General features: G+C 43.6%; 4 protein-coding genes across 8 annotated transcripts; 2 read left to right on the top strand and 2 right to left on the bottom strand.

Annotated features, from left to right (window-relative positions):
• Positions 1-6: 6 nt before the first annotated feature.
• akt3b (v-akt murine thymoma viral oncogene homolog 3b) lies at positions 7-11109 on the bottom strand. 3 transcript variants are annotated; one of them, XM_047043962.1, is made up of 15 exons: positions 10755-11109; positions 9155-10009; positions 8478-9017; positions 7711-7836; positions 7191-7302; positions 6221-6365; positions 5767-5898; positions 5563-5628; positions 5238-5306; positions 4558-4680; positions 4086-4214; positions 3600-3814; positions 2799-2886; positions 2331-2433; positions 7-1969 (listed from the first exon to the last, which is right to left on the bottom strand). In XM_047043962.1, the coding sequence occupies exons 3-15, from the start codon at positions 8521-8523 to the stop codon at positions 1884-1886; spliced, it is 1440 nt and encodes a 479-aa protein (XP_046899918.1). In that variant the 5' UTR covers positions 8524-9017; positions 9155-10009; positions 10755-11109; the 3' UTR covers positions 7-1883. The 3 variants fall into 3 exon arrangements, with proteins under 3 accessions (XP_046899918.1, XP_046899917.1, XP_046899916.1); XM_047043961.1 differs by lacking the exon at positions 9155-10009 and having other exon boundaries at positions 8478-8560; positions 8665-9017; XM_047043960.1 differs by lacking the exon at positions 9155-10009.
• A 71-nt stretch (positions 11110-11180) lies between these two features.
• On the top strand, positions 11181-15203 carry LOC124483488 (uncharacterized protein C1orf100 homolog). Of its 3 annotated transcripts, none has more exons than XM_047043965.1 (5): positions 11181-12454; positions 12726-12831; positions 13259-13342; positions 13893-14080; positions 14205-15203. In XM_047043965.1, the coding sequence occupies exons 2-5, from the start codon at positions 12740-12742 to the stop codon at positions 14285-14287; spliced, it is 447 nt and encodes a 148-aa protein (XP_046899921.1). In that variant the 5' UTR covers positions 11181-12454; positions 12726-12739; the 3' UTR covers positions 14288-15203. The 3 variants fall into 3 exon arrangements, with proteins under 3 accessions (XP_046899921.1, XP_046899920.1, XP_046899922.1); XM_047043964.1 differs by having other exon boundaries at positions 11183-12454; positions 12675-12831; XM_047043966.1 differs by lacking the exons at positions 11181-12454; positions 12726-12831 and adding an exon at positions 12845-12994.
• Positions 15204-16507: 1304 nt separating this feature from the next.
• On the top strand, positions 16508-18277 carry LOC124483480. Its single transcript, XM_047043955.1, has 5 exons — positions 16508-16745; positions 17155-17517; positions 17669-17729; positions 17811-17852; positions 18078-18277. Exons 1-5 carry the CDS (start codon positions 16577-16579, stop codon positions 18142-18144), a joined length of 702 nt encoding a protein of 233 aa, XP_046899911.1. The 5' UTR covers positions 16508-16576; the 3' UTR covers positions 18145-18277.
• A 3821-nt stretch (positions 18278-22098) lies between these two features.
• Positions 22099-23478, bottom strand: LOC124483716 (small integral membrane protein 28-like). The gene is made up of 2 exons (XM_047044262.1): positions 23368-23478; positions 22099-22518 (listed from the first exon to the last, which is right to left on the bottom strand). Exons 1-2 carry the CDS (start codon positions 23476-23478, stop codon positions 22099-22101), a joined length of 531 nt encoding a protein of 176 aa, XP_046900218.1.
• Positions 23479-27996: the final 4518 nt, after the last annotated feature.

Below are 27996 nucleotides of genomic sequence, written 5' to 3'. Positions count from 1 at the left end.
AAGTACTATGGTACAAAAAAGGAGAGGAGGAGGGGGGGGGTGGAACCATAGGTGACCATTACTCCAAAATCGACCATAGTCCCGCTTTTTGTGGGAGGATAAATAAAGAGACATTACAGTGTATACTCCACTCTATATACTCATATGCATCTTCTCACATAAGCTCTGATGGGACTGCCATCAGTGAAATTAGACCACGGGACCTGGGGGTGGGGGGGGGGGTGCTCTTCTCCATGGAAACCTCCGCCAGACAGACAGGTCGTAGCAACGTCAACCACAAATGGATCGTCCAGTCTCGACATGTTTTTTTTGTTATCTTTTTTTTTTTTATAATTATTTTTTTTTTATATATATAACGTAGTTCGGAATCTTCCGCGGTCTGGGTTCCTGTCAAGCAAGCTTGAAGTACAGTCACACACAAAAGAAAATGTTCATGTCTGGTCAAGATGCCACTAAACAGAAAAAAAAAAAAAAAAGGCATTGCATATTTACATCACACAAAAAGGTAGGGGGAAAACATCTTTCAATTCTTTTCCCATTCTCACACGTACGTTTTCATACACAAGTATTTCATGGCTCAGATACACGTGATCTGTGGTCATACGTGATTAGTGATTATTGATACCTCAGTAACAACAAATTATAAAGATCTGGCGGGGTATTGTCGTTTTTTTTCTCCCTTCCTTTCGTCACAAATACTACACGTAGCGCTCGGAATGCTCATGTTAACGGTGTCTGTATGTGTTCTATGAAATCAAGTGTGTGTTACTACAGCATAAAGTTGGCTTGACCTACAAAAGCCCCATAAGTTTGTTGTGTAAACATCCATACCATAATTATTTTCCTACAGCTATGGGGAGGGCAGGGTAAAGAGGTTCAGAACTGTGGAAACGATGCAAAAAAAGGCCTGTATTAATACTATAGTAGCTTTCTTTCCCTGATGGGTGGTTGAAGCTAAACTGGTAGCTGAGTTGAATGCGGTTGTGCTCTGTGTTGCCTGAGTGAACCGTGCAAGTTTTTCTGGCAGTTTACAGTGTTCCTGTTAGGATAGAAAGATAAATAAAAAAGAATATTGTGGATAGGGCGGGAGGGGGGGGGGGGGGGGGGGTTGGAGGGAGGGGGGGTTGTCTGTAAAACGAGTCAAAAGGAACTATTCGTTTTGTTTGCATTTTGTTGTTTTTTTTTCTTCTCCAGAGATTAGTTATTTGTAGACAGTGACTTCCTCGACGTGGGGTTGGGCAATGTGCGCTACCATGACGGGTGCACACGGGTAAGAAAAAAGGAATAGTTTAGACTGAACCACGAGCCATGCACTTCTCCACTAAGAACGCCCTTATCCCGCGTCCCCTCGTCCCTTCCCTCCCTCCTCCCTAAAACACCCTGTCTGTATGATACGAAACATCTGCACACGTAAGGCAACATTTTTGGTTTTGTTCCCTAGAACGGCTCTTCCAAACCAAGTGCAAAAACGAGTCAAAAGAAAGAAAACAAAAAAAGAAACGACAAAAGAAAATCAAGGAACGCAACAGGTCGATAACCTAATACTGACGGAGAAAAAATGAATAACAAAAACATTACCTTCTGCAGGAAATAGCGTTGAAAATGTAGGAGACTTTTTTTTTTCTTCCATCTTTTTTTTGTGTGGGCAGACCAGTTTGAGTCTATCCCACTGTGCAAAACCCCTTTTAAAGTCCCGAAAAAGACTTCCCCCTGTCTGCACGTGGATACAGAGAAGGAGAAAAAGAGGGGAGACTTTTTCCTAAAATGGCTACGCGTTTTCCTCGGATGGCCGCGGATGGGAGGGGGAGGTGGGGGGGAGGGGGGGGGGTTGCGACGAACACTGGCTCGGCTGGCAGGCAGGCTGGCTGGCTCGGCTGGCTGTGTCACTCCCGCCCGCTGGCCGAATAGGAGAATTGGGGGAAATGAGGTCTCCGTTCGCTGTCGGCGGCGTCCATCCCGTCTTCATCGACTGTTGGGGGGAGAGAAAAGAGAGAAAAAGAGACAGAGAGAGAAAGAGAAATGGAGCGTCGGAAAGGAAAAAGGCGTACGCTTTAAACGGTAGATGTCATGAAACGGCTGTAGTAGCGTTCGCCCTAGGGCAACTCCCAGGATTCATACGATGCAAATCTGCACTCTCCCCCCAAAGTCTGTGCGCCTCGAAGACCGTATATGACTGCGTCAAATGACCCTTTCTACTGACCCCCTGGCATTGCTATTATGTCACAAAACAGCAACCTATCCCTGGAGCTACAATCTAAGTTCTAGTCATTCTAACCCAGTCAGCAGGGTGACCAGGCGAGGGTCGGGGGGTGGTGAAGGGCTGGACTCACATTTTTCCGGAGGGGTGATGGTGATGGTCTGCGCCGTGAACTCTTCGTCAAAGTAGCGCGTGTCTGTCTCCGAGGAGACCTGGGGCATGAAGGGCGGGAGCAGCTGCAGGCGACAGGAAGAGGAAGGGGACGGGACGCTGAAGTCACATGGTGTGTGCGAGATATCAGGCATGGGAGTTTCAGAGCATCCGTTGTTACTGTGCCTGTTCAATCAAGTCTCGATCGCCACGTCTATAGGCTTTAAAAGAAATCCTAACAAAACCTTTCTTGAAAGATGAGATGCTATAAGATCATCCTTTAAGCCTTTGAACACCATGGACTTCTGATAATCTTTGTACTAAAGATAGACTCACTAAAACGGTTCCCCCCTAGGGTTTGGGATTAGGTAACATTACTGGGATTAGACAAACAGAAAATTGTCAAGTGACCGCGGTGATGTGGCAGAAAATAGCGCCCGTCGCGACTCACCTTCTTGTCGTACACGTCTTGCCAGTCGACGGCGGCAAAGAAGCTGTGACGCATAATCTCCTTGGCGTCGTCTGGCCCTCCGCCGAGTCTGTCACAAGCGAAGCACAACAGTCAAAAAATTGCTATAATTATCAAATAAAAGATTTGCGCAAAATCACAAAAAAACTGGACTACTGCTCCTGATCTCGAAATAACTTCCTGTGGAGAGGCGGTGAACGAGTTCTTTCTCTCTTGGTGTTTTCAACACTCACTCTCTCCCTTTCTCTGTATCACAAGTGTTTTTTGTCTTTGTCAGACTAACAGCCAAAGCTCTCGTTTTGCATCTCGGGCAACTAGATCGATGTATGAAATGTCTAAGTTCTCTTTGTCTGCGAGGAGAGTGAGAGGACAGAGATTGGAATTGGGATCTTACTGGGGCCCGTAATGACGTCAACATAATCAATGTCCCGTTTCCATCCACCCTTTCTTTACGAACTAGGAAACAGGGAGCGCTGTGGAGTGTTTGCTTGCTGACTCGCTTAATGCTTTAGATAAACAACCCCCCCCCCCTTCCCCCGAGCAAGTGTGTGCGAGGCCGTACCTGTTTCTGTGTGTACTTATGTTTTGCATGTGTGTTTGCATATGCGTGGGAAGGACAGGAAATGCATATGTTTGTCTTTCTGTGTTTACATATGTGTGTGTTGTAGTGTGTACGTGTGTTTGTGAGAGAGAGAGACAGAGAGAGAGAGAGAGAGAGAGAGAGAGAGAGAGAGAAGAGAAAGAGATGGAGGAGAGAGAGAGAGGGGGCCCACACACACACACCGCTTGTTGGGGTCCTTGATGAGCAGGCCGGACAGCAGGGACTTGGCGTCGGCCGAGAGGGTGCGTGGGAACTTGATCTCCTCCATGAGGATCAGCTCAAACAGCTTCTCGTGGTCCTGGTTGTAGAAGGGCAATCGGCCGCACATCATCTCATACATGACCACGCCCAGGCCCCACCAGTCCACCGCCCGGCCATAGTCGTTGTCCTCCAGGACCTGAGAAACAGGAAAGGAGGTCGCCCATCAATCGTCTGTCCCGGATAGTGTAAGCATGAGTCTACAATCGAGTCTACACGCAGGGGAAACTAAACGTGTACCTCTTTTACGATAACAGTTTTTGGTGACAAAACATGTGCCACGCGAGCAATATGAATGTGTGAGGGGCGTGTTAGAAGGTCCCTATTGGTGGGTTCAGTGATGTGCATGGCTGTGTGGGGCCCTGTGTGAACATGAACTAAGCAGCTAAGCAGAGCGTGTGAACTCTGACCTCGGGGGCCAGGTACTCCGGTGTGCCGCAGAAGGTCTTCATGGTGGCGGCGTCGGTGATGCCCTCTTTGCAGAGGCCAAAGTCGGTGATCTTGATGTGGCCGTCTTTGTCCAGCATCAGATTCTCCAGCTGGCAGGGGGGGGGAGAGAGGAACGTTTCATTATGACCTCATCGCTGTGCCGTTTTACCCCTTGAATGTTATCATCCTCTTAAAGGAGTCATTGCGAAACACGAAAAACTGAACTGGACAGTGGCCAAGAGATGCCAGCCTGGTTTAAGACACATTTCATGCGTTGGCATGTCTTTCGATTGGACTATCCCTCGGGTCGGGGTTCAATTTTTGGTGTTTAAATCGATGTAGTCGTCAGCGAAAGGTGAAGACCGCTGTGTAACTGATTCTTGGCAGTGGTACCCGTTGCTGCCATCTGCAGCCATTTCCACTCAGCCTGTAGCAGTGAACCTTTTTTTTTACCTTCAGGTCGCGGTACACTATCTTGGCCGAGTGCAGGTAGTCTAAAGCGGAGACGATCTCGGCGCCGTAGAAGCGGGTGCGGTCCTCGGAGAACACTCGCTCTCTCGACAAATGGAAAAACAGCTGCGGAGAGGTTGACAGAAGCGAAGCGATGTCAAAGAATGCAGGCGGGTAAAGAGCTGGCACAACAAGCACAGATGTGGCCCTACATTTGAATGGGGGAATTATGGCTATGTGTTAAAGCAAATGATTGCACTTTGCCTCAACAGTATTAGACGAGTGCAAGGGAACGCTGATGGATGTCCCCACCCCCGAATAAGAATGTTTGCTTTCTCAAAGGCCTTCAGTCGGATGAAATCCTGTTTCGCTTTTCGGGGGGGGGGGGGGGGGTTAACGTTCCAAAGTCTCACTGTAAGTCTCTGTGTGTGGGGTGTGTGTGAGATGTGTCACGCCATTGCCAGACGCTACAGAAGGTTCAGATGAAGAAGTGGTTATGGGGGCGGGGGGAACTGGTTTCAGACACGATTCCCTCCGTTAGCGTGCCTGACTGAGGGCCATTCACCAAACTATTTGAACGCTTTACCTACAAGTGTTAAGACAAGTCTTTGATAGTTATCAAACGGATACATCATTAGTTGACACCGTCTCGCTGTCGCAAGCCGCCTCCGGGTAGCGCTTACCTCTCCTCCGTTGACGTATTCCATGACAAAGCACAACCTGTCCTTAGTCTGGAAGGAGTACTTCAGAGACTGGAAAAACAAGGAAAAGCCCAAACACTGAACGTCACCACAAAAATAGTGTACAGAGGCCTAAACAAAAGGTGATGCCAATAAGGAATGGCTGTGAGCTTTTAGCTTACTCTTTGTCCTTTTATAAGCAACCGAGTCAGACATTGGAGGAATTGAAGTCTTCAAATGTTCAGTGAACCCAAGAGTCTAACACTAAGACCGTTTGTCTTTAACTGTGTGTTACGTTTAGCGGTGTTTCTTTATGGTAGTTACTCACGGTTAGGAATGGATGTCGGGTGTTTTTTAATACTCTGCTTTCTGTGAGCGTGTGGGCAACTTCATCCTGCAAAACAAGGGGGATGGAAGAAAGAAAGGGATTATGCTTTTTGGGGGGTGTTTTGTGGAGTGAAGAATTAGAGAAGACCAACGAGGCTGAAACAGGATCAGTTTGCAACAAACGGAACTGAGCTCCAGAAAGTACCTTTGCGATGATCACTTCCTTTTTCAGGATCTTCATGGCGTAGTAGGTCCCGCTAGCCTTCTCCTTGACCAGAATGACTTTGCCAAAAGTGCCTTTTCCCAGTAGTTTCAGATAGTCAAAGTCATTCATTGTCTAGGAGGAAGCAGAAGAGACACGAGTTCAGAACAGAAGGTCAGTCGATTTCTAGTTTGCGCTCTTTGGGTTTGTTTTTTCACAGTTGTTTGTTTGTGGGGGCCAGGTGGAACAGATTAACACTACTCTGAAAAAGGGGCTAGGGTTAGGGTTAGAGATACACATTTCTTTCAGATCGCTTTTTGGGGGGGTCTGAAAGAACCGCTTAGGCTTCCAAAACGGGAACTTTACGGCCTCAATATCGGGGAGAGGGGAAAATTTGCTTGTAGACGTCATTATTGTTTTTTAAGACGGTTTTCGACACGCGTTCCTTCGTCCGCACCTTCCGTTTGTGGTGGCTGGTGGAGGTGTCCATCTCCTCCTCGTTGACGTTCTCGATCTGTGACGTGGGGCTGCACAGGATGCCCTCTTCCTCCTGCTTGGCCAGGGATTCTGCCACCATCTGAATGGCCTCGGCCCACTCATCCCTGGGGAAACCAACCCGGAGCAAACACAACCCACACCCCTCTGGTCATTAGCCCAACCCTGGCCCAAACACACCCCTTTCGTCATTAGCCCAACACTGGCCCAAACACACCCCTCTGGTTATTAGCCCAACCCTGACCCAAACACACCCCTCTGGTTATTAGCCCAACCCTGGCCCAAACACACCCCTCTGGTCATTAGCCCAACCCTGGCCCAAACACACCCCTCTGGTTATTAGCCCAACCTTGGCCCAAACACACATCTCTGGTTATTGGCCCAACCGCACATCTCTGGTCATTAGCCCAACCCTGACCCAACGTCGGTCCCTCTCATCTTAACTCAACACTGCGGACAGTGGACCTGTGAGGTTGAAATAGGGTTGCTACCCGTCCCGGTTTTCCCAGGATGTTTGATCAACATTTTTTATTCATTCCCGGGACATGAATTGTCAGTTTTTTTTGTAAATTTATTTCTCAATTTAGAATTTCATAGTTTTAAATAAAATATCATTTGTAATTTCCTTTTTCAGAGTGTTTTGTCCGAGTGTCCCGGTTTTTCACAAATCAAAGGTGGCAACCCTAGGTTGAAATGAAGGCTTAAGGCCATATACTAGCATTGTGAGCTACATTTTCCAGACCCTTCTAAAAAATACAAAATAAATCACCGGAAGGCCTTTTGAAACCAGCCCATTTAAGAGACAGGGCTGTGAACTCTGGCTCCGAGAATTTCTTTCCGTGCTGTCGACTGACAGACCCCACGATGGGACTGGGAACCATGAAAGGCTTTGTGAGGTGAAGGGGCGGGGTTACAAATCAGAGACGGCCCACCTCTCGTCGGGCGTGTCCACGTGAAAGGTCCTCTCGATGACTGTGGTCCACTGGAGACAGCGGATGATGAAGGTGTTGGGCTTGGGCCGCTCGGTCTTCATCAGCTGACATTCTGGGGGGGGGAGAAGGGGGGGCGGGAGGGAGGGAGGGAGGGAGGGAGGGAGAAGGAGCGATAGAAAGAGAGAGGAGAGAGAAGCAGAGAATAAATAGAAGGGTACAAGGCACGTGAGTTGGGCGAGGGGCGGGGGGGGGGTTAAGATGTTTAATCATGTGCATCCTTCACATTATGGATGTTGACAAAGCAGATCAAACATTAGTCACTCGCCATATGGATTCTGGAGCGTGAACATTCAACACAACCCATTCCGATAGCCAATTCAGGCTAATGCATATTTGAATGGAATTCTCCTTTCGGCTGAGCCCGAAACCAAAGCTAAATTCAGTCCTTCGTTCACATCCAAAGCTGCAATAGTCATTTGTTCATTCATAAGAGATTGGGTTCATGGTGAAAGGGACCTACTTGCTACAGAGAAGTTGTTGAGGGGATAGGCCAGGTCGGCGTCCTGCGGTTTGTCCTTGTAGCCAATGAAGGAGCCGTCTGTCTTCAACAGGAAGTAGCGCGGTCGCCAGTTCTTTATGTACTCTCCTACAAGGAGGAAGTTGGACACGGAGGGAAGGCCTTTCTGTTATTTCTGTCAATCAAAATCTGCACACTTTGTTTGCAAGGTTTACAGTTGCAGGGAATCTTCAACATCGTGACAGGATCAAAGAATATACTTTTTTTCATTTTTCCGTCTTGTCATATAAACAACTGAACTTTTCTCTGCAACCAAGATGCTATCTGCAGTGAAGAGAAGTGGGCCTAATCGCATAATGTTCTTAGCCTATTTATAGGCTAGCTTCATACAACAACAAAAGCAAGGCTAGTTTTGACGACATTTTGATTAACTACCCCTGATGGCTGTCTGCATCGTTACATGACTGTTAGAGCCCACAGGGTTCTGGGAACAATTCAGGGACTTCTGGAGGTCTGAGAGGAAGGAACGTGTGGGAGTTAAGTCATCCTCCGGTGTGTGCTTATGGTACCACTAAACACATTTCCTTGCGGCAGCACCCGTTGCGAGACACACACACACATCGGAGTGCACACATCATGCGCGTGCGCACACACCACACAGACATAAAGGCATAAAGACACAAACACCCTTGCACGCCCAAAAACACACACACAGCTCCTCCAAAACAGTGCCCCTCCCCGTATTTGATCCACCCCCGCGGTCCGCTCACCTCTTTTCTGGACCCAGCCTTCCTTCACAACGTTCTGATCGCTCATGGTGGTTCCACTTCGTCAGGTCAACCCCAGTGTTAACCTGGGAAGCGGAGGTGAGAGGTGGGGCCGGGGGGTGGGCAAGGGGGAGGGAGGGGGAGGGAAGGGGGGAGGGGAGCGGGGGGATTGTGGGTCAGCTGTCCTGACCTTGCAGTCCCGCCGTCGGCTTCGGAGACGCGCTCGCCTCTCCTCGCGCTTGTCTCCCGTCTGTCTTGACCCGGGTGCTACGTTCGTGTGAACGTTGTCTGTCTCTCTTTCTCTCTCTTTCTGTCTCTCTCTCTAGCTAGCTAGCTAGCTCACTCACTCACTCACGCGATTCTCTGACTTACTTGACTTTTTCTTTCTCACTTTCCGTTTATGTCCCGCACCTTTGCACTTTCCCCCCCGACTCACTCTTTCCCTACTTCCCCCTTCGACGCACCTTCACCTTATTCTCTCTGACTTAACTCTCTCTTTCTCTGTCTCCCTCCTCTTTTCAGGCACTCCAGCGGTGACTCAGCCTGGAAGGAAACAAGGGATAAGAGGAAGAAGAGAAAAAAAACAAAAGTCAGGTCCATATCGTTCTCCACTGTGTCTGTACACCTCCCCTAGCCCTCCTCCCCCCCCTCTCCTCCCCGGGTTCCTTACAAACACTTACGTGAGAACCAGAGTCATTGTTAAGACCCCAGCGCACGCTTCCCGTCTTGTCCCTACCCTGCCCACCAGCCAACATGTCCCCTTTCCTCTCTGTGTTCTCGTGTGTATGTGTGTGTGGGGAACGGGATCAAAATGCTGATGCTGTGCCATTTTAAGTCTTAAAGGTACACATCCATAAGGGGTTCCCGCCCATCACCTACGCATTCTTTTACAGGATCTTGTCGTATTTGCACAAGTAACCTTAAAGACAAGGTTAGAGCCACTGCTCAGAGAAGCACCATGCACTTTACTTTTACTCGGATCTTGAGTCCAGAGGGATTCAACACAATGGGACATGGTGTAGAAAAACCCAATACGTCTCTAGGCACATTGCAATTACCATGATCTAATTTTGCCAGTCATCACTCTCTCTTGCTCTCTGATGACTTTTAACTGGTGAATGAGTCATGATGATGTAATGACAACATACAGCATGGAACACTGATGAGCATAGAATCCCATCATAATTGGTGATGCAGCCAATAATCTTGAATTATATGAGAAATGCCACAAGTTAATTACAAAATAAATATGTTTTGGAGGTATATGGCAGCATTGTAAGGACATTGTATAATATATTTGCACTTTTAACATATAAATAATAGCGCCAATCCAATCACCACCTCGCCGCATACCATTACAGGAACACAGAATGATGGACAACAAATGGGAGCCATCAAATGACAACAAAAACAATGGCTGACACAGACAGGCGGTCCATTTGATGGGACACAACAGTTGTGAACTGCGTTTTTTTCTTCTTCTTCTTCTTTTACAGGAAACGGGTCAGCCATCAATTTGTAAGACATGGTTAGGCCTAGTACCACAAACAAACAAACAAATAATGAAACAAGAGCTTTTGTTTCAAGGGCGTGTGGTGTCATTTGCTGTTACATAATAACATCCGCCTGCCTTGCATATACACTTCATTACAATTTGGAGGAAGCACATAATAAACCCAATGGATGAATCTTAATAATTATTATGCGCATAAACATCTGAGAAAATGGCATGCTAGACACGGACATGTTATTGTAAACCAAGCTGGCCTGCTGTGATGATGATGGCTAGGCTAGTTGGCTAGCCGATGGATGCTAGATAGCTACTGTGGCTAGCTAATGCAATAGGCTAGCAAGCTAGGCTAGCTGACTGGCTTGGCTGTCTGCCTTGGTGTATTCTATTTTTATTGATTCCTATGGTAATCAGAGGGGTTGTGTAAGAAATGCTGTACTGGGTTCATCGTTTTAGGACGAGGTCATTATTTGTTTTAAGAGTAGGAAATTTGATTTGGGCGAAGGGAGTGACTGGGCCGGAGCCAGACATCACCACCCCATCATTGTAGCTCGCGCTAGAGAATGCCTCCCTGCAGCATCCCAGCATCGCATCCCAAACTTGCAAATGACGTGCATTCTAGCTAGCATGCTAACCACCGTTCCCACCCGTTATCCGTCCATAAAATGCTTTCACAAAGCCTTACAACTACACACAAACCCTTAGACTGAATAACACATTTCTGCTTTGATTTCAATGGTTCGTATTTTTATTATGGTATTATATTTTACCTGGTAGTCGACTAATTATAGGGACACCCCCTTTGAGCGTTTGTGATTCCAGCGTAGCAAAATATATGGATAGAACAGTCAATGTTAAAAATAGAAGCAGGACGGTGATGTATCCATTGCCGCGGATGCTGCGGAAGATTACGGTTTCCAAAAATAATGTTTTGGAGACTGATATTGCGGCGACGGTCCTCCCCGTCTCCGCCACTAGCTTCAGCAGCTGCCGCTTGTTAGGAGGAAATCTCGTGACGTCACGTATAGCCAGATTTCAGACGACTTCCCTCTCCTCATGACATCGCATCCAGCCGCTTTTGTTGGTCCCTGGCTTTTGTTGGCCTGTCTCCTCTTCTCAAATGCGTTATTGTCACCAGACGCAGTCCGATGTTACTAAAAGAATGATTCTGTGCGATCCTGCACCAGCATTGGTCACCAAATTGGTGTTTGAATTTAGAGTGGCCTACTTTACATAAATCTTTTGAGCAGCACCCATATTCACAGTCTATTATCAAGAAATGAATGATTGCTTTGTTCTGAGATTCTTCCTAGGCCTCCTCGTGGGGTCATTAAATAAAAAGGTAAACCAAACAGTTAAATAACGCTAGTAGTATTCTACGGTGACGTTAACAATGAAACAAAACAACTATAATGTTTAGTACATGTAGGCTATGGGATAATGTGGACCCTTCCAAAGTTTGTTCATACGTTTCCAGCTTTATGCTAATGAGCTGTGAGGGAGGATGGGGAGAGGCAAGTGTTGCTGGAATTGGGGGATTTATCGCTCAACCAAAATCTAACATTTAAAGGCGCTCAACTTTGCATTCACTGAAGTACCTGTCAAACTATTTCGGGGTGCGATGTTCCAACCTTAACGAGCAAAGTGTCATATTTGAGTACAGTTAGACTACTTCTTGTGGCAGACGGTCTGTGTCAAAAGGCTGTGTTGAGGAGGCAGTGAATGTGGGGGGAAAACAACACCCTCTAGTGTTTCTTAGCCAAATTTAATAATTTCAACAAAGCCAACAAAGCCATTCATTTTTTGGGGAAAAAACCTTTGTCATTTATTTAGCGTTTGATTGGTGTATACACATTGTTCTTTCACCCCCTCTGCCACCTTTCATTAAATAGCCTGAGGATGTGTTCCATCATATTAATTTTATAGGCCTATTTAAAATTTAAGTTTGCTCAACCACACAAGGCAAAACATTTACAGGAAATGGCTTTCAAAGTTGACCCTCTGGGAAAAGGCTACGAAAGGTGGTGCTTCCATTTGCAACCTATTCCTATGACTTGTTGGTAAACAAAAGCAGGCCAATTCTAATCCTATTACCTCAGGTTGCCGTAGAACCCCTTCAGTTCTTCATTTAAGTGCCATGTGAGCTAACCCTTACTACTCGTGTCAGCTTGCTGAACTTCTCCGGTGTGACAAGAGGAGAGGGACAGCGGGGTTTGGGTTTCGCTCACCTGGTAACTGAAGTCGTTTCAAAATCCCCTGCACAGCTATTATCTTGTGTTGCGAAAAGAGGGTACTGCTAGTTCTGAAATACTCAGCTCGAGGTACACTTGGTACTGAAATTCTCTGTAGGAAAAAGACGAAACTAATTGACATCAAAGTCGGTCAATCAAGGCTCTCTACTCCAACTCAAACAGAATAGATCCAACTGCTCTTTTTATGAAAACCTTTTTCCACTTTTGCATTTAGCCAGGTAAGAGTCTGGTTCTTTCATGGGCAAGTCAAGAGTGATTATTTGATATACTGATAATATTAAGATTGCTATTTTATAATTGCAAACAAAAAATGCATGTATGTGTTTTACTTATAACAGTTTATTTAATTTAGTCTGGCTTAATTAGTATGCCTATAGTTTAAATGGCTATTTTAAGTTAATTCTATCAGCAATAAAGATGAAAATATCTCTTGGATAGGTGGATGACTTGCAGAATACAAACTTAACAAGGCAGTGCTGCTTTTTCCAGTCGAAGCCTAGCGCATGGCAGGACCAGGTGTGGCTCTGCGTTTGCAAGAGTTCAAGGTCAGATACGGATCCAACCAGTTTGACAGGTTGCCAGGGATTACAACAAAGTGAGTTGCGACTATTCCAACCGTTGGATGTGAAAGACAAAAAGGAAAAAGAAAACTAAAACAAAGCTTTTAACAAACCTCAAGAATTTATAGATATATACAAATATAATAACAAGTGCTTTTTTGTGGGGTAGACTGCCATGTCAACGACCTCTCTGTCTAGGTACTAGGACATTATTATGCTGAGCTTAGATAATCATGCCAGTACTGAACTCCTGGCTGCTGAGATTTAGCGTGTGCTGACTCTGACCTTAACCCATAATGGTCTGCTTGCATGCGATTTGTATGTATGAACTGAGCATGTATTAAAGAATGTGATGTATGTTGTTCATGCAGCACACTGCCTCAGTTCATTGACATTGACCCAATGGCTGCATAGCAAGTGCACCGGCCATTCCTTTCCATTCCTGATTCATTTGCATTCCAGGGTACCACATCAAGGGACTGATGTGCGTGGGCTCTACCATGGACAGCTGGGCAGAATGCACGTTGTTCCCTTGGAGCAACACAGGTGAGGTGTACTGTTTGGTGCTGAACAATACCACTTAAATCATTGAACAGACAGAATAATGGAGTCGTTAAGATTATTGATAGGCTTCAGTATTTGATGGGGCAGATTAAGTGAGGGCGCCTCATGTTGGTTTATTGATCTCATGCCACTCGTGCAGCCTATCCCCTCTGAGTTGCCACCCTCCAGCGTTTTGTTCCCTTTGTCTGTTATTGTTATTATTGTTCATTATTATTGAACTATTAAAGTTCTTCCCCAAAAATGTCATGGCAGTTGCTCTTTCTTAGCATTAAGCCTATTTACGAAGAAGACATGGGCAACACCAATAATATTAAAGCTGTATGTTTCTTAAATCTTCTCAAAGATGTAGGCTGTAAACAATGTAATATCTACTATCAAACAGTCAGACAGATGATGTGCCCACAGAAATATTTAGCCTTTCAATAATTTGATAATATAGTTGAACAATTTTATAGTCCAAACTAGAATTTGATCATATCCTACAGACGTTAATGCGGTTTTTTTGTGCTCCGTTGTTCTCCCATGTTCATAGAGTGAGGTTTGCATCCCTGGACTGCCCTCTGGGCTCTCACGGTGGGAATCATGAGGACCACCAGAGGGGGTTTGACCTCCAGACCCTCCGTGCCTTGGACGCACTCCGCCACAGCGCTTGTGCCTCGGAGAAACTGCCCCCTGAGACAGCTTACAAAGAAGAGTTTGGCCTGCAGTCCACCCTCTTGGGTTAGTTGTTAAGCAGGCTCGTTGTCATTTATCGCCTCACCAAATATACTATGAGTGTGTATAGTACAGTATGTATTCCTTTTGTAGTGAAACACCTTTATGATGTGTTTGTGTGATATTGCAGCACCGGAGAACACCAAATTCACCCTTTACGCTCATCCTGGGCCCATGCAGCTGTGGTCAGACAACTTGGAGCGCTGTTTTTGATGCATCTAAGCATGAATATGAGTGTTACTGTAAGAGTTACGAAGGTTTTTTCAATGGATTCCATTCCTACAATACCAACAGAGTGGGAGCATAAATGCAGCTTGAAGACTAGGCTTCAACCCAGACTGGTTTGTGTTGAAGGAACATTGACCCTGTGACCGTTGTGGCTGTTGCATGATTTTTTTCTTGGTTGATTCTAAATGTTTGATATTCAAAATTATATTGTTGAACAGTTTTTTGTCTATTTGTCATCTCCTTCGCTCTCTACTCTGGAACATCTGGAGGCTCAAAGCAAGATCCTTACTGTATTTCACCTCTAGGTGGTGTGAAACTCAGTATGCCAGAGATAACCCCAAACTGTCACACTGTACCACAATGTACATGACATTACATTCAAATGAACAATCTTCTGGTGTTCTAGCTACCTAAATTCTGTCTCACTTTTTCCATGTCACTTCCCCCATCCTTTTTAACATTTTTTACATTGTTTTAATACATGTGTATAAAAAGAGAGAAAAAATCTAACAAAAATCTCTTCCCCACAAATGAATATGTATCAATCATGTCAACCCCTTCATATATTGTCTGTCATGTGATCTAGCGCTGGGACTGTTGTCACTATTTTGTCACTATTTTCGGCAGATGCATCTTACTAAACACACTTATTGATATGGGCTTTGTAAGAAAGCATCGGCTATATGACAGAAATTCATAGAATCAATTCCATCTCAATGGTTTAGCATGGATAAAGAAACCACTCATCTTACTATGTCAACCTGCAACTGTGGCCATTGTGTCTGGTTTCAGTTTCTAATGATGCTTCTTTCATTGCTGTATGAGTTACTTCACAGTGCTTTATTTGTTAATATTTCTGAACAATTAATACACCCTATAATAAAAACAATGTTCTCTTGTTCTCTGCCTTGCTCTTGTTGGAAAATTACAGATCAGCCTGCATTTAGGAGCCCACAACAAAAGCTTATGTCTAGTCTCTGTATTTCCTTTGTGTATGGATGCACCATGATACACCTGATATGGTTCCCACCTGTACAGTAAGCTCTGTGACTTCTTCAACACCTGTCTCTTTCACATTTCCCTTTCCTATTTGCTTACACGACCCAGGGTTTTGCCTAACTTGGTAAATTGCCAAGAAGGATGAGAAAGCAGATTTGTATTGGTTCCTATTACACAAGTCAGTCTTGCCAATGTCATTAGCTCTATCTAGTGATGTGGACAGTTACTCACTATACCTGTTTCTCACAATTCCTAACAATAGGAACATAGAGAGAAGGCAAACAGCATGCCATCACCCAAGTTGAACAATGTGAAAAATCTACAGTTGAGGGCTCCAAGGCCTGTTCCTAGAACAAAACGTTATAATAATAACAATAATTAGGATCATATCTAATGGAAAGCTATACAGAAATGAAATTGTACGGAATTTTCTATTGTCTATTATTCATGTCAGCTATTTCCAACTCTCCAGACAGGTCCACACCCTGTTTTTTTCTTCATTGTCACTGGAATAATTGACCTAACTGGAGTTGAATGCTTGCATGCTCTTTAGGGAAACGTCAGCTTGAATGGTCAAAATACTATCTGATCTGACAGAAGGAAAGGGTTTTATCTGTTTATATTATACACAGCATTTCATCGTCATGATTTTATGTGTTTTAAGCCCGGATGGAAAAGGACATAGTAGCAGAAGTTTAGGATAGTGTTGAGTTTGGGGAACTGACTTAGGTCAAATATATTATTGTTTGACCCCAGCAAGCTTTAATAAGTTGTGTTGTTTGCTCGCTGTCACAATGTCACAGTCAGGGTATAATCAGAATTTTGTTGGCAATATTTTGCTCTACATTGAAGATGTGGTCTGCTAAAACAATGGGTGTCTTCAACACACCTATGTGCTATCAGGGAATAAAAATAAACCACGAGATGAACCCAAGATGATTCAACCTTATCGTGTATCAGTCACATGTCCGAGACCACTTTAAGCAAATCACGGTGTGACCTGTTTCGTAAAAATACATCTTTTGTGATGCCATCTTTTTTCACTTTTGTAATCAGGACATATCAAATGTCCGAGCACATGAAACACAAAGCTCAGCTCAGTACCTTCATTGAGTCCTATGACACCATGCCTTAGAATCTTGGGAACGTCCATTCATAGAAGCAACAATAGACTCAGCACATCATGTGATCACAGGATAAGAAGCTGGTTGGGTATATATGTCGCACCACACACAGCTCACATTCACAACAGAGCAACCGTAAAGCCAAGACAACATGAAGATGCACATTGTGATGGTGGTGGCCGTAGCCGCACTGGTCTCCAGTCTGGCTGAGGCACGGATCGTGTCCAAGTGTGAGCTGAAAGGCCTGCTTGAAGCAGCAGCTCTGAGGATGCCGAGCAAGAACCAAACAGGAATGTCAGAGGCTGACTTCATGGCCAAAAGTGAGTACAATTTTGAATGTTTTTAAAATGGAAAACAAAATGATCATGCTTTTAAAGACTGCAGAGTATTAAGGAATTTGAATTAGAAAATTAAGGTACATCTACTCAACTTTATTGCAAAAGGTAGTCAAGCCTCATTGACCATTTATTTTGTGAAAATCTATTTTGACGGTTATTTTATGTCATCCTTCTGTAACCACACAACATAAATTAAATATTAAAACTGTTATAATTTACACTGTACAATAACAGAATTTTTGGGATATAGTGTCAAGGTCCCATTATATAAAAATAGGTTTTATGAAAATACTGTCGCCAGTACCACTCTCTAGTGGACCTTTCAGGTAGCCGTGCAGTAAATAAATCCTGAAATGTTGCAAAACCTTTTTGTTTTCCATACTTTCCCCAGTTATTTGCCATGTGGAGATGACTTCAGGTTTCAACACCAGCGTGGTGACTCTTGTGGACCCAAACACTATTTCCCCTCAAATGCGGAGAAAGAGAGGTGCTGGAAAAGGCGGCAAGTTCGGCATGGCTAAGTACGGAGGTGAAAAAGGTGGTAGCAAGTCAGGAAGCAAGTCAGGTAGCAAGTCAGGTAGCAAGTCAGGTAGCAAGTCTTCATCTGGAGAGGACTCATCTGAAGAAAGTGGCAGTCATGAGGAACACCAAGACAATGTGTGGACTCTGTATGGCTTGTTCCAGCTGGGCGACCATTTGATCTGCTCCTCTGGCTCCTCTGTGACCCCTAATCTCTGCCAGATGAACTGCACTGGTGAGTTAAATGCTGTTTTGGTTTTGTTTAGTACCCCCCACCCCACCCTACAAAAGGTTTAGAAAGCAACATTTGATATTTAGAATTGTGTTATTGCTGTTGTTAATATAATGGTCTACAAGTCTGATCATCTTTGTGTTGTTTTTTCCAGATTTGATTGATGACAACATGAGTGATGACATCACCTGTCTGGAAACCATCAAGCTGAAACTGTAAGTACATACATTTACAGTTTCATACAGGTATTTTCTATTTTCAGTCAGTTTTCATCTGTCTTTTCTTCATGTAAATAGGGAAAATGGTCCACCAGAACTAACTGAATCCTTCATTAGAACGTGAGTATACAAATATAAGATTATCTGCAGCTAATTTTCTTAGTATTCATTTTAACTTTATTATGTTCAGGTTCCAATATTGAATTAAGTTTACGATAGCCTATATGTTCTTGTTTCAAGTTTACTAATTTAAAATTAAAGGTCAACATTCTTAAATTCAAAGGAAAATATTCAGAACTAGCGAACAACTTAAGATTTCAAAGTCAAATATTTCTACATTTTCAGATACAAGCTGTTGTTCCAGAGGGAATGTTGGACTGTGGTGGCATCTACATACTTCGCAACTTGTTAAAACACCATCGATGGCTTCAGCAAATCTTCAATTCTCCACAAACAGAGAAACATTTTCAAACAAATTACACTCAATCCTTAGATGTTTTGAGTAGCCTAGTAGTCAAATAGAAAATAAAGTTTGGTAAAAAGCATTTTTTTGGTTTCGATTATCTGTTTCTTGATGGATGTGCATTGAACATAACACATACGTAAAAGATGAAGTAGGCCTAGGCTTCGTTCTTCTAAAATTGCCTAACTTAATAATTATAGTTTGGGCTATTAAAAGTCTATGGCGCAGAAGCTGACCTGATGTGATTGTTAACTGTAGCCCTCGTTCGAGGCATTGTTTTTTAATAAACGTTTCATTGCGAAATGCTTTGATTACAATAGACACGATCGTACCAAATAAAAGAGTAGGCTACATTAATTTAACAGTTTTATCACTCAGCCCTTGTTGAATAAATGTAGGCGATGTAGGATGCAGGCCATCTAAGCGAATGAAACGTCATACCTGTGAAAAACTTAAGCAATAAGCCCCGCGAGTCCGTGGTTTACGCTGATTTTAGAACAGGTAAGGGGAGTTGTTAGGCACTTTGCTTTTCTAAAACTGTCACTACAAATATTTGATATGGTTTCATCAATAAAAACAATTAGAAACAAAATAGTTTAATAATAAACCGTCATTCTTCCGCTACTACAAAGTATAGTTCCTACATAAATCGTTGCCACGCAACAGCCAGGGGTGCGTTTCCCGAAAGCATCGTAAGCCTAAGTTGATCGTAGAGTCCATCGTACGATGGATCTTAGTTGTACGGGCCGTTTCCCGAAACCATCGTAGCTAAAGAGGCACTTGAAAATCGTCGTAGATCAACGAGAGCTCCAGGGGTGCGTTTCCCGATAACGATGGATCGTAGCTGTTACGAGGGTTCTCTACGATGAAAATAACGATCCATCGTTATTTCCTACGTGCGTTTCCCGAACATGCTCGTAAGGAGAACCATCGTACGTATCTCTTAAGTTGCACTTAACAAGACGCTGTCCATTGTACTGAAATGTGATTCTTCTGACGCAACTTGAAGACTTTAAAATTAAAACGTTAACCAAAATATTTGACGAATTACGGTACACAAAAAAATATTTTCTGTAGCTACAGAAAACTTTACATTTATTATAGGCTACTTATTTGAGTACTTTTCAATGTGATGCTACATGAAGGTAAAGACAATAAGGTGAACGTGCAAACTATGCTGCATCTGAGTTTTACACCGGTGTTAGGACCTTGCAATCAGCGACACAGGATGCTAAATACCAATAGGAGGTCTTGGAAATTAAGTGGGCTCGTCTCCAAATTGAGGTGAGGAAGCTTTTGTTTGAAGAGATGAAGTTCACAAGGCCCTCCATTTCTGTGCCTATTCTTCAGCCCAATCAACAAGGTAGTGTCACATTCAGGTTACCTTATATCCTAAAGCATACCATGTTTATTTAAATTAAGTAAAGGCTGAATTGTGTATTGTATCATATATTCAGTGTTGCCTGTCCAATCCTTACATGTTTACCTTATAGATCCATGTGAGGAGCAGGAGCAGGGAGAACATACTCCCATAAAACAACTATTTCTCAAACTACTTGTGCCTTGGTTTTTAACTCTTCTTGGTACTCCACTTTCCATAGGCATATATATATATGAGTCCTATATTTACTACTTGATTGAACTACAAGGTTAAAAACCATGCATATGAATGGTATCACACATGGCATGTCCCAGCTAGCATCCTAAACAATTCAATGTACAAATACAAGCATCTCAATCCAACATATTTACTGTCTTATTTTCTAGTGCTGACTATATCTACAATCTTGCATAGGCCAACAGCTTCCCAAGACCATGTTTGCAATCTCATAATTATCACATATTGGCCACAAATGACATTGTGACAAATGACAAACACATAAGTAATGAATACCCCATGTCTTCAACATGGAATCATTGTTTTTGACATGAATAATCAACTCTACTTTAATTGATGGTTGATCAATTATACTCATTATGAGTGAAAGATATGTCAGATGACATCATGATATCATGATGCTCCTGAACCACATAGAAGCAGACCTGCAGAGGCTAACAAGGAGGTCCTTTGCACTGACCCCTGTAACCCAACTACTGGCAGTGTTAAGGTTCTATGCCATTGGCAGTTTTCTGGAGGTTATTGGAGATGGACATGGGCTCGCCAAGGCCTCAGTGTCAAGATCTGTGCAGGCTGTCACAACTGCATTACTTTGCCACATCCCAGACCACATCCAATTCCCCATATCAGAGGGGACAAGTCTGCAGTGCAGGACTTAGGCTATCTTCAATGGCTTTTATGATTTTCGTACGAGTTTTCACTCCCTCCCAGCCCCTTCACCCTGTGTGACTTCCTAGTCAACCCTGTGGAGTCTTTCCATTTCCTGGGCGCCACCATCTCCTAACATCAGGCTCGGCTCTGCCACCAGCCTCTTCATCCACCGGGCTTGGCGTGCTACCAGCCCTATAATTCTAATAAACATCTTCAATGTTCAATTGTTGTTGTGTTATTGTACTCGTAAAAGCGTTACGTTAATGCATTTCTAGTTTCTATTGCACATTACAACAGCCATATTTCAATGTTATAGTATTTTGAATAAGACTGACATTTTTTTTTTTAAATACCTTCATTGCATGCGCCAAACCCACTAAATCAAATTATTTTGTGTAACCTAAATTTACTTGAGGATAAACCGGATTCTGATATTTTTTCGGCAGTTAAACTTGTATGGTTCACTAAGAAATATCCCAGTTCCAGCGTAACTGGTGTAAAAAGAGGACCAAAAAAAACTTATTTTCCATCGGAATTAACTTTCAGCATGAGTTTAATGTAGTTTTCATGGTCGGCCTACGCGTGTCTCCACTGAGTCTCTGTGCTACGATGCACTTAGCGATCTACGACTGGTCTGGAGCTCTCGTTGATCTGCGACGATTTTCAAGTGCCTCTTTAGCTACGATGGTTTCGGGAAACGGCCCGTACAACTAAGATCCATCGTACGATGGACTCTACGATCAACTTAGGCTTACGATGCTTTCGGGAAACGCACCCCAGGTCGCTTTTTTAAGTGCCTCCCCCCCATTTCACCCAACCCAGAGGCTCTGACCCAACCTACCCCTGTAAAGCCAAACCTACTTGTGATTGTCCTCTCACACAATTCAGCTGGCCAGGTTACTGGTTCCATTGAGATATTATCACTTTGGACTTCGGCCCACCTTCAAACACCTTCTTCAGATCTTACAACTGGGGCTTAACATTTGTTTGACATTACTGGAAACAATATTCTCAATATGCATTAGGCCTATAGACTGCAGTTTATTCAAGTCAATTCGTGACATTTTGTAAAAACATGTTTGTTGCTACTTACTATGAGGCTGTTGCTTGAAATAAACCACAGGCAACAATAACATTAACATGGGAACACAGAAATTTAAGGTGGTGACAGAACAAATATTTTAAGCTATTGGTTAAGCCTACCATGTGCCTATTTGTGTCCACCATATTGAAACATGAGTATTCATTATGATATTGCATTAGATGAGACAATATGTTTGACATTGACATAAATAAATACATCTAATAATATACAAAAGGCGAAGCCTGAAATATTGTCTGATATCAACATTATAGCCTCTGCATGGACATCAGAGACCGAAATTCTCTGAAACAGGCCCAATACCACTTTGAAACATAGATTTTAAAAGATTCACACATCTACTACATGAGACATTTCAATATCTTTAAAGGAATTTGGGGACTCTTTAGCCCATGCTGGCTACACAATCTGTCTTTGATAGGCCTACGGCATAGCAAAAAAACGAGTAAAGTCTGAGATGTTAATTGAGTCAAATCACATCCCGTTTGAAGAACTCCCTTTAACAGTTGTTTTTGTTTTAGCTTCCCTTTAATCACACATAACGACCACTGGATTTGATCTCCGGACAAAGTTTGGCCTCCAGATCTTCGATCTTGATGGACTCCACGTCCTTGGAGCTGGTCAAACTCGCAGCGCGCGTGATCTTGGTGAGCGTCTCCTCATAGGGTGGCGGCAAATAGACCATAAGAAACACGCCGTCGGACATGTCGGAACTCATGCTGGTGTGGCGCTCCACGTTCCCTGTGAGCGAGGAGAGGAACTCGGCGCTGCTTTCGGCGTCCTGCAAGTCGAGAGCGAGGATGCTGGCCAGGCTCAGCTTGTTCTGGGAGCACCTCCGGTAAGCCAGGAGGCCCAAGAGGCCCAGGATGAGGACAGAGACCACGGGGAGAAAAATGTAGAGAAGCAGCTCAGACCTGCTCTCCTCACCGGGGTTCAACTCGTTCCAGTAGCCCTGAAAAGAAAGATTAAACGTCATGTGTTCGTAGTTCTAAATGGGTTTGCATTGCCTTTATCCGCTTGCAATGTCTTATCTGCGTCATAACAACTTTTATTTGTACTTTTTGTGAAAGTTAAAATGGTAATTGTGAAATAAATGGTTGGAGGGCCATCAGCGTCATTTCATTTCATTGCTGGATTTTAGTCATTTGAACAGCTCTTTCACTCACTATAAAACTCATCAGCATCGGTAGAAATCACATAATACATACTGCGCAACATCTGGCTACGGACAGACCTCTCAACATTCCCATTTTCCAAAAGCCCCCCATGACGGCTTTCCCGTTTCCATTCCCTTGACGCGAACTGCACTCACAAGTATTCAGGACCCCGAAATGGACGACCTGACCAAGAGGGTTAGCATGGGCGCTTGGGCAACAAGAAAAAGCACGTGCTAAAACCTAACGGTGTGCTTTCAGTACCATGGACAGTTCCACCATTCACTGAAAGTAGATGGGCTTCAGCCTAATGTTTTGATGGTTACTGATGGTCTTTTAAAACAAACTGTTTTAAAAAGCCAGGGTTGACTTGAAAAACATATAGAATTTCTAATAATATTTGTAATGTTTCTCTATAAGGCAGGTCATGGCAGATCATTGTTTAAAATGAAAGGTCAAATTAGAATCATTTACAGCAAATTGTCTGACTTCAAGTCACTCTTTATATATATTTTGCCAGTCAATTGAAAACAATAAAATTACACTAAAATACAGCTCTACAATACTAGAGTTCCCAGTACAGTAGAGTTTTTCCCCCATCCATGCTGTTGGCCACAAATCACCCATTCAGCACTTCCAAACCTTACCGTAAGCTGTTTTTCCAAAATGGGGGGCGATGGGGACCCAGTCACCCAGTCATACGACCCTCTGCCGGCTGGCCCAAACTTCATCCAGCTGCTCTCCAGTAGCGTCCGCATAGTGCTCAGGTGGGTCTGGGTTAAACAGGGTCCAAGCTCGGTGGAGGGCACCAGATACAAGTTCAAAAGTGTCGGGTTGAAGAATAGGAGAGAGCGACGGTGATGAGATACCTCTTGTGCGTCCCATGAGCTTCAGAGTGGACGGGGCATGGGCAGTGTGGCAAGACTAAAGGGAAAGGAGGTGGGGAGGGTGTGTTTGTGTGTGTGCCTATGTTAGTGTGTGTGTGTGGGGGGGTTGGAGGAAGGGGGGGGTTGGAGGGAGAGGGTGGCCGGCTAAGCGGCTGCTCACATGCCCGCGCGTGCAATGTGGACCAGATATCGGCCAACGGACGCTGGGGGCCTGAAAAGCTCAAGGGCAATCCCTCAGATGGGGGGGGGGGGGGGGGGGGGAGGGGGGATTAATTTTTGCGCAGCTGGCCTACATCGGGGATTGGAAAGGTGAGCCCCAGTAAGGTGTCGGTCCACAACGATGATAGAAACAGGTGGCCTGGTTTAACCAAATCAAATTTCAGGCTAGTAGTGAAGATGTTGTTATTGACCTGGTTGCGTGCTACTCACATTCATCTGTAATGAAACAAACCATCCGATTAATGATATTTTCAATCAAATATCATTATATGTGTCATCTAAGCTTGAGAAACAATCATGTAGATGACTGAAGACCATTAAGGACAGATCAACAACTAACCTAGTTGTGGCCTACTGAGATGTGACCTCCTTGCTTTGTCCGATTGGGAGTTTTTCTGAAGAGGCTGTTGTTGTCGCTAGATCTTCCAAATAAAACTTCTTGCTTATAGCTTTTCCCCCCCACTTTTTTGTGTTGTTAAATCGGATGGAGACCATTAGTGATCCTAGCTCTTCCACATGAAAGCCAGACAAGGCAGATAGATTTTCGACGCAGATTTGCAGATTGCCAGAAAACCTAACCAGATTGGTTTAAATCCTCAACACGCCTTCAATCAAGAGATTAAGGCGCCAGTCGATCTCCGGCTCTTAACGCAGCTGAAGAGGAGAAATGATGCCGTGGGAAAAAGTTGAGTGTGCATCTATGGCAGTTATTGTGCAAAAACACTGCAAATGTGGCAACTCTTGCACAATCGACTACAGATGTTGCAGAGGACACACTGAATGTGTGGAAACTGAATCGGCTACTAATGTCTCCACTCCACCAGTCCTAAACAGCAAAGGCACAAGGCAAGGTAAAAGGGGGGTGCAGGCAGTGATCCAATTGAGGGGGGTGGACTGGAGGGGTCTCGGAGCCCCCATTGGAGAGGCGCTATCGAGACCTCTGACAAACTCTCGATATTAATGGGTGTGAAAGGATGTGTAAAAATGGAAAAGATTGTCAAAAAAAAAAAGAGGCCAGTTTATGTCCAGTTTCTTGTCAATGAATATTGTCATTGCAGACATACAGAAGAGGTTATCAACCAACGGCAAATTGCAAATTGTTCCAGAACACAACGTTGCACTGTTTCCTAAACGACTGTATAATTTTCAGTGCAGTTGGATTAAGGGGATTACTGTTGGAGTGGAATATCAGGTGCGTGATTATCAACCTTTTGCCATAGAATTACACCAAAATAGATGTATTCTGACATATACCCTTTTTTCACTGATCGTGTCTATACAGCCCTGACTGGCCTGTCTGGGTGGTATGAGGTTTAGTTATTTATCATGGCTCTTTCTGTTGATTCTGAGTATACAGCTCAGCCTCAATTCCTAGCCAGTGACAGCAAGCTGCCAGACAGATGAGTCAGGGTGTCAGAGGGGGGTTTGTCTGTAAATGTGGGTTGTGTTTTTTGACTTTTCACACGTGCACACACACACACACACACCTATACACATACACACAGATACACAGACAGACAGGGGTCCCCAAAGACCTCCCTCTCAGAAATCCCTTCACTTGAAAAATTGCAATGCATTAGTATACCGGGTCAGAAAAGTAGGTCAGGGTTTTGATTTCAAACTGGCAAGCCATTTGTAAAAAGTGTTAACCCCATAGCGTTAACCCCATAGTGAGAGTAATCAACAAAGACCACACAAAATGTTACTAGAAAATGTGTGGTGACTTTGCTAGATGGCACACATTTGAAAGTGTGCCTCTAATTGGTGACGTGTTATTTTTCACACTCCTAGACAAGATCAATAGATGTATTTAGTATGGTAGAAAAATTATGTAAATTACATTTAAGTACATTTATATAGTATAAAGTTATGAATAATAGTTAAGATGAAGGTAGAAGGTGCCCCTTATTTTCAATGCTGTGGAAGAAACAACATTAAGAGACTAACAGACTCCAAAGACATGGACTTTGCAAAACCTTAATTATAATGTGTTGCCATAAGTCTCCTTCCAGTGCACATCAGAAACAAATAACGAGCATAAAAGGAGATTGATTTAGGTCCCTTTGTTTAACAAAGATCACAGAAATATGTTTGAATTCCTGTTTGCATTCCAGTTAATTTACTATGAATTTCTTTGAACATCCATAAATTCACAAGATTGGGTTCTATGTTGTCAAGATTATAACGGTTTTTATACTCATACAAGTACATCCTTATTGTTTTTTGGATTATTCACTCCCTGTTTCAATAATCAAAGCAGGAACTGTGTCAGTTTTTGAACTCAGAGAATGAGCAGGACAGATAGATGACAATGACGTTTGTAGAAAGTGGCAAGAACGAGTCTGTAACTGCAGTGCACAGCCTTCTAATAATACAAGGACAGTAGATAAGAATACTGTGGGTAAGCCAAGTCAAGGATGCCTGGAACATCAGTGTGCCTGGAACATGATTGACTTGATGATTGACATGTTGATTAACACAATGTTCTCTCCAAACAACATCATTCTCTACATTTTATTCTGGAAACACAACCATTACCACCATAAAATACAATGGTTTAAGGCAACAACAAAAAAATGCTATCTGTATGGACGGAATCGCAAATCCAAAACATTCCATTTTGTACTCATGCTGTCTGGAACCAAGACAATATCCCTTTCTCTTAATTAAAAATACCTCCCCTATGCACTTCCCAGCTACTCTCAGAGCCCTGTGTGTGCCTGGCAGTCTAGTCCAGATGGGGGTGCAGGGGTAATGAGGTGTCCAGATTGGGGCATCGTGTCCATGTCCCAGCTGTCAGGTTCAACATCTGTCACGAATAGACTGGCGAATAGTCATTGCTGGAGTGGCAAGTGTGGTTGGGATTTGTCTAAGGGGATTTACGAGGCATGCAGACAGAGACTGTGATTACTCCACACGTGGCAGACCTGGTGGCCCGACGGTTCTCAACCCCGGGGATGGCACAGAAGGCTGAGGAAGGAGAGGACGGGACCAATCGTGGCTGTTGGTCTCAGTGACTCAGGGCCTTGTGAACACCCCCCTTTGATGTTTTCTACAGCAGAGAGATGAAATGACCTTGTTACGAACACGGTGGACAACAAACTTTCTTTTGGCCCGACACTGTGTCAAATATCGGAGGATGATGCATAGATACATTTTGACACGTCATAAGTTATCATGGTGCTTTTTGTCACTATAATACAGTGCTTGAGATCTTTCACCATATCCAATGTTCACTGGAAGTGAAGGAATGGAGGCCAAAATTGTAGAATATGTTTTCTCAAATTGAAAATAGTATCATAATAACATTACAGTGTGATGGACAATTGAACTGTTGCATAACATTTTGGGGGAAATCAAACGTGTACGGCGAGAGTGCTACCGGAAAATGAAAAAGGTTTTTCATTGGGCAGGATCCCCATTAAGGGTTTGATTCCATATTTCCATTTATATATAGTTTTAAGCTCTCAGAATGCCCAAATTGACCTAGCCTTGATGTTCTTTTGGCCCATGTGCATTACTGTATTGTCCACCAACCTAGCACAGCAATTTAGTATAGTAGTGTAATTTCAAAGCAGCTTGGATGACAGGGGCTTCTGAAAACCTTACATAAAGGGTCCTTAAAGTGTCCTCACATAGAACAAACAGGTTTTGATAATCATAAGTGCATTTTCAGACAGTGTTGATATAACTGAATGACAGAACATCATGATTGGGGTGTCAGGTTGATTTTCACTGCAGGATCCCAAATAGTATCTGGATACTTGTTGTCATGTTAGTAAATATGTGTTAGTAAAACTACTTAGAAACTGTGTTGCTTACATTTTATGCTTTTAGCACAGATAATGCTTTTATTGTGCTGCACTGGCACCTGACATAGAGCAGTATCTTTCCTCAACTTTCACATCTGCTTTAGCAAAAGACTGCAGCTGCAAGCTGTTAAGAGGCTTAGCTTTCCTGCACTCTGATGAAGATGCTTGGTGTCCATGTGGTATACTATACATTCTTTGTCATTGCACAGTCATGGATATGACTGAATATGGATATGACTATTTACACAATTGAGAAAGTCCAAATGTCATCATTGATGATGACATTTGCATTGCATTACGTAAAAAAATATAAAACATTCCCACAGGAACAAAGAAAATGGAAAGGATGGACTTTAAT

The sequence above is a fragment of the Hypomesus transpacificus genome, chromosome 21, assembly GCF_021917145.1.
Source record: "Hypomesus transpacificus isolate Combined female chromosome 21, fHypTra1, whole genome shotgun sequence".
Taxonomy (NCBI): domain Eukaryota; kingdom Metazoa; phylum Chordata; class Actinopteri; order Osmeriformes; family Osmeridae; genus Hypomesus; species Hypomesus transpacificus.
This window is presented reverse-complemented; position numbering and strand designations above follow the sequence as displayed.

What these genes read in the sequence shown, in the direction of transcription:
- akt3b (XM_047043962.1), bottom strand. Translation starts at nt 8,523, where the DNA reads ATGAGCGATCAGAACGTTGTGAAGGAAGGCTGGGTCCAGAAAAGAG. An exon ending in TAGTGTACCGCGACCTGAAG is followed by an intron (nt 4,215 to 4,557) that starts GTAAAAAAAAAG and finishes CCCCCCTGCCAG; the next exon opens with CTGGAGAATCTGATGCTGGA. An exon ending in CATCACCCCTCCGGAAAAAT is followed by an intron (nt 1,970 to 2,330) that starts GTGAGTCCAGCC and finishes TCCCCCCAACAG; the next exon opens with TCGATGAAGACGGGATGGAC.
- LOC124483488 (XM_047043965.1), top strand. Translation starts at nt 12,740, where the DNA reads ATGGCAGGACCAGGTGTGGCTCTGCGTTTGCAAGAGTTCAAGGTCAGA. An exon ending in TTGCCAGGGATTACAACAAA is followed by an intron (nt 12,832 to 13,258) that starts GTGAGTTGCGAC and finishes TTTGCATTCCAG; the next exon opens with GGTACCACATCAAGGGACTG. An exon ending in CCTGCAGTCCACCCTCTTGG is followed by an intron (nt 14,081 to 14,204) that starts GTTAGTTGTTAA and finishes GTGATATTGCAG; the next exon opens with CACCGGAGAACACCAAATTC.
- LOC124483480 (XM_047043955.1), top strand. Translation starts at nt 16,577, where the DNA reads ATGAAGATGCACATTGTGATGGTGGTGGCCGTAGCCGCACTGGTCTCC. An exon ending in GGCTGACTTCATGGCCAAAA is followed by an intron (nt 16,746 to 17,154) that starts GTGAGTACAATT and finishes TACTTTCCCCAG; the next exon opens with TTATTTGCCATGTGGAGATG. An exon ending in GAAACCATCAAGCTGAAACT is followed by an intron (nt 17,730 to 17,810) that starts GTAAGTACATAC and finishes TCATGTAAATAG; the next exon opens with GGAAAATGGTCCACCAGAAC.
- LOC124483716 (XM_047044262.1), bottom strand. Translation starts at nt 23,478, where the DNA reads ATGCGGACGCTACTGGAGAGCAGCTGGATGAAGTTTGGGCCAGCCGGC. An exon ending in TTTTGGAAAAACAGCTTACG is followed by an intron (nt 22,519 to 23,367) that starts GTAAGGTTTGGA and finishes CTTTCTTTTCAG; the next exon opens with GGCTACTGGAACGAGTTGAA.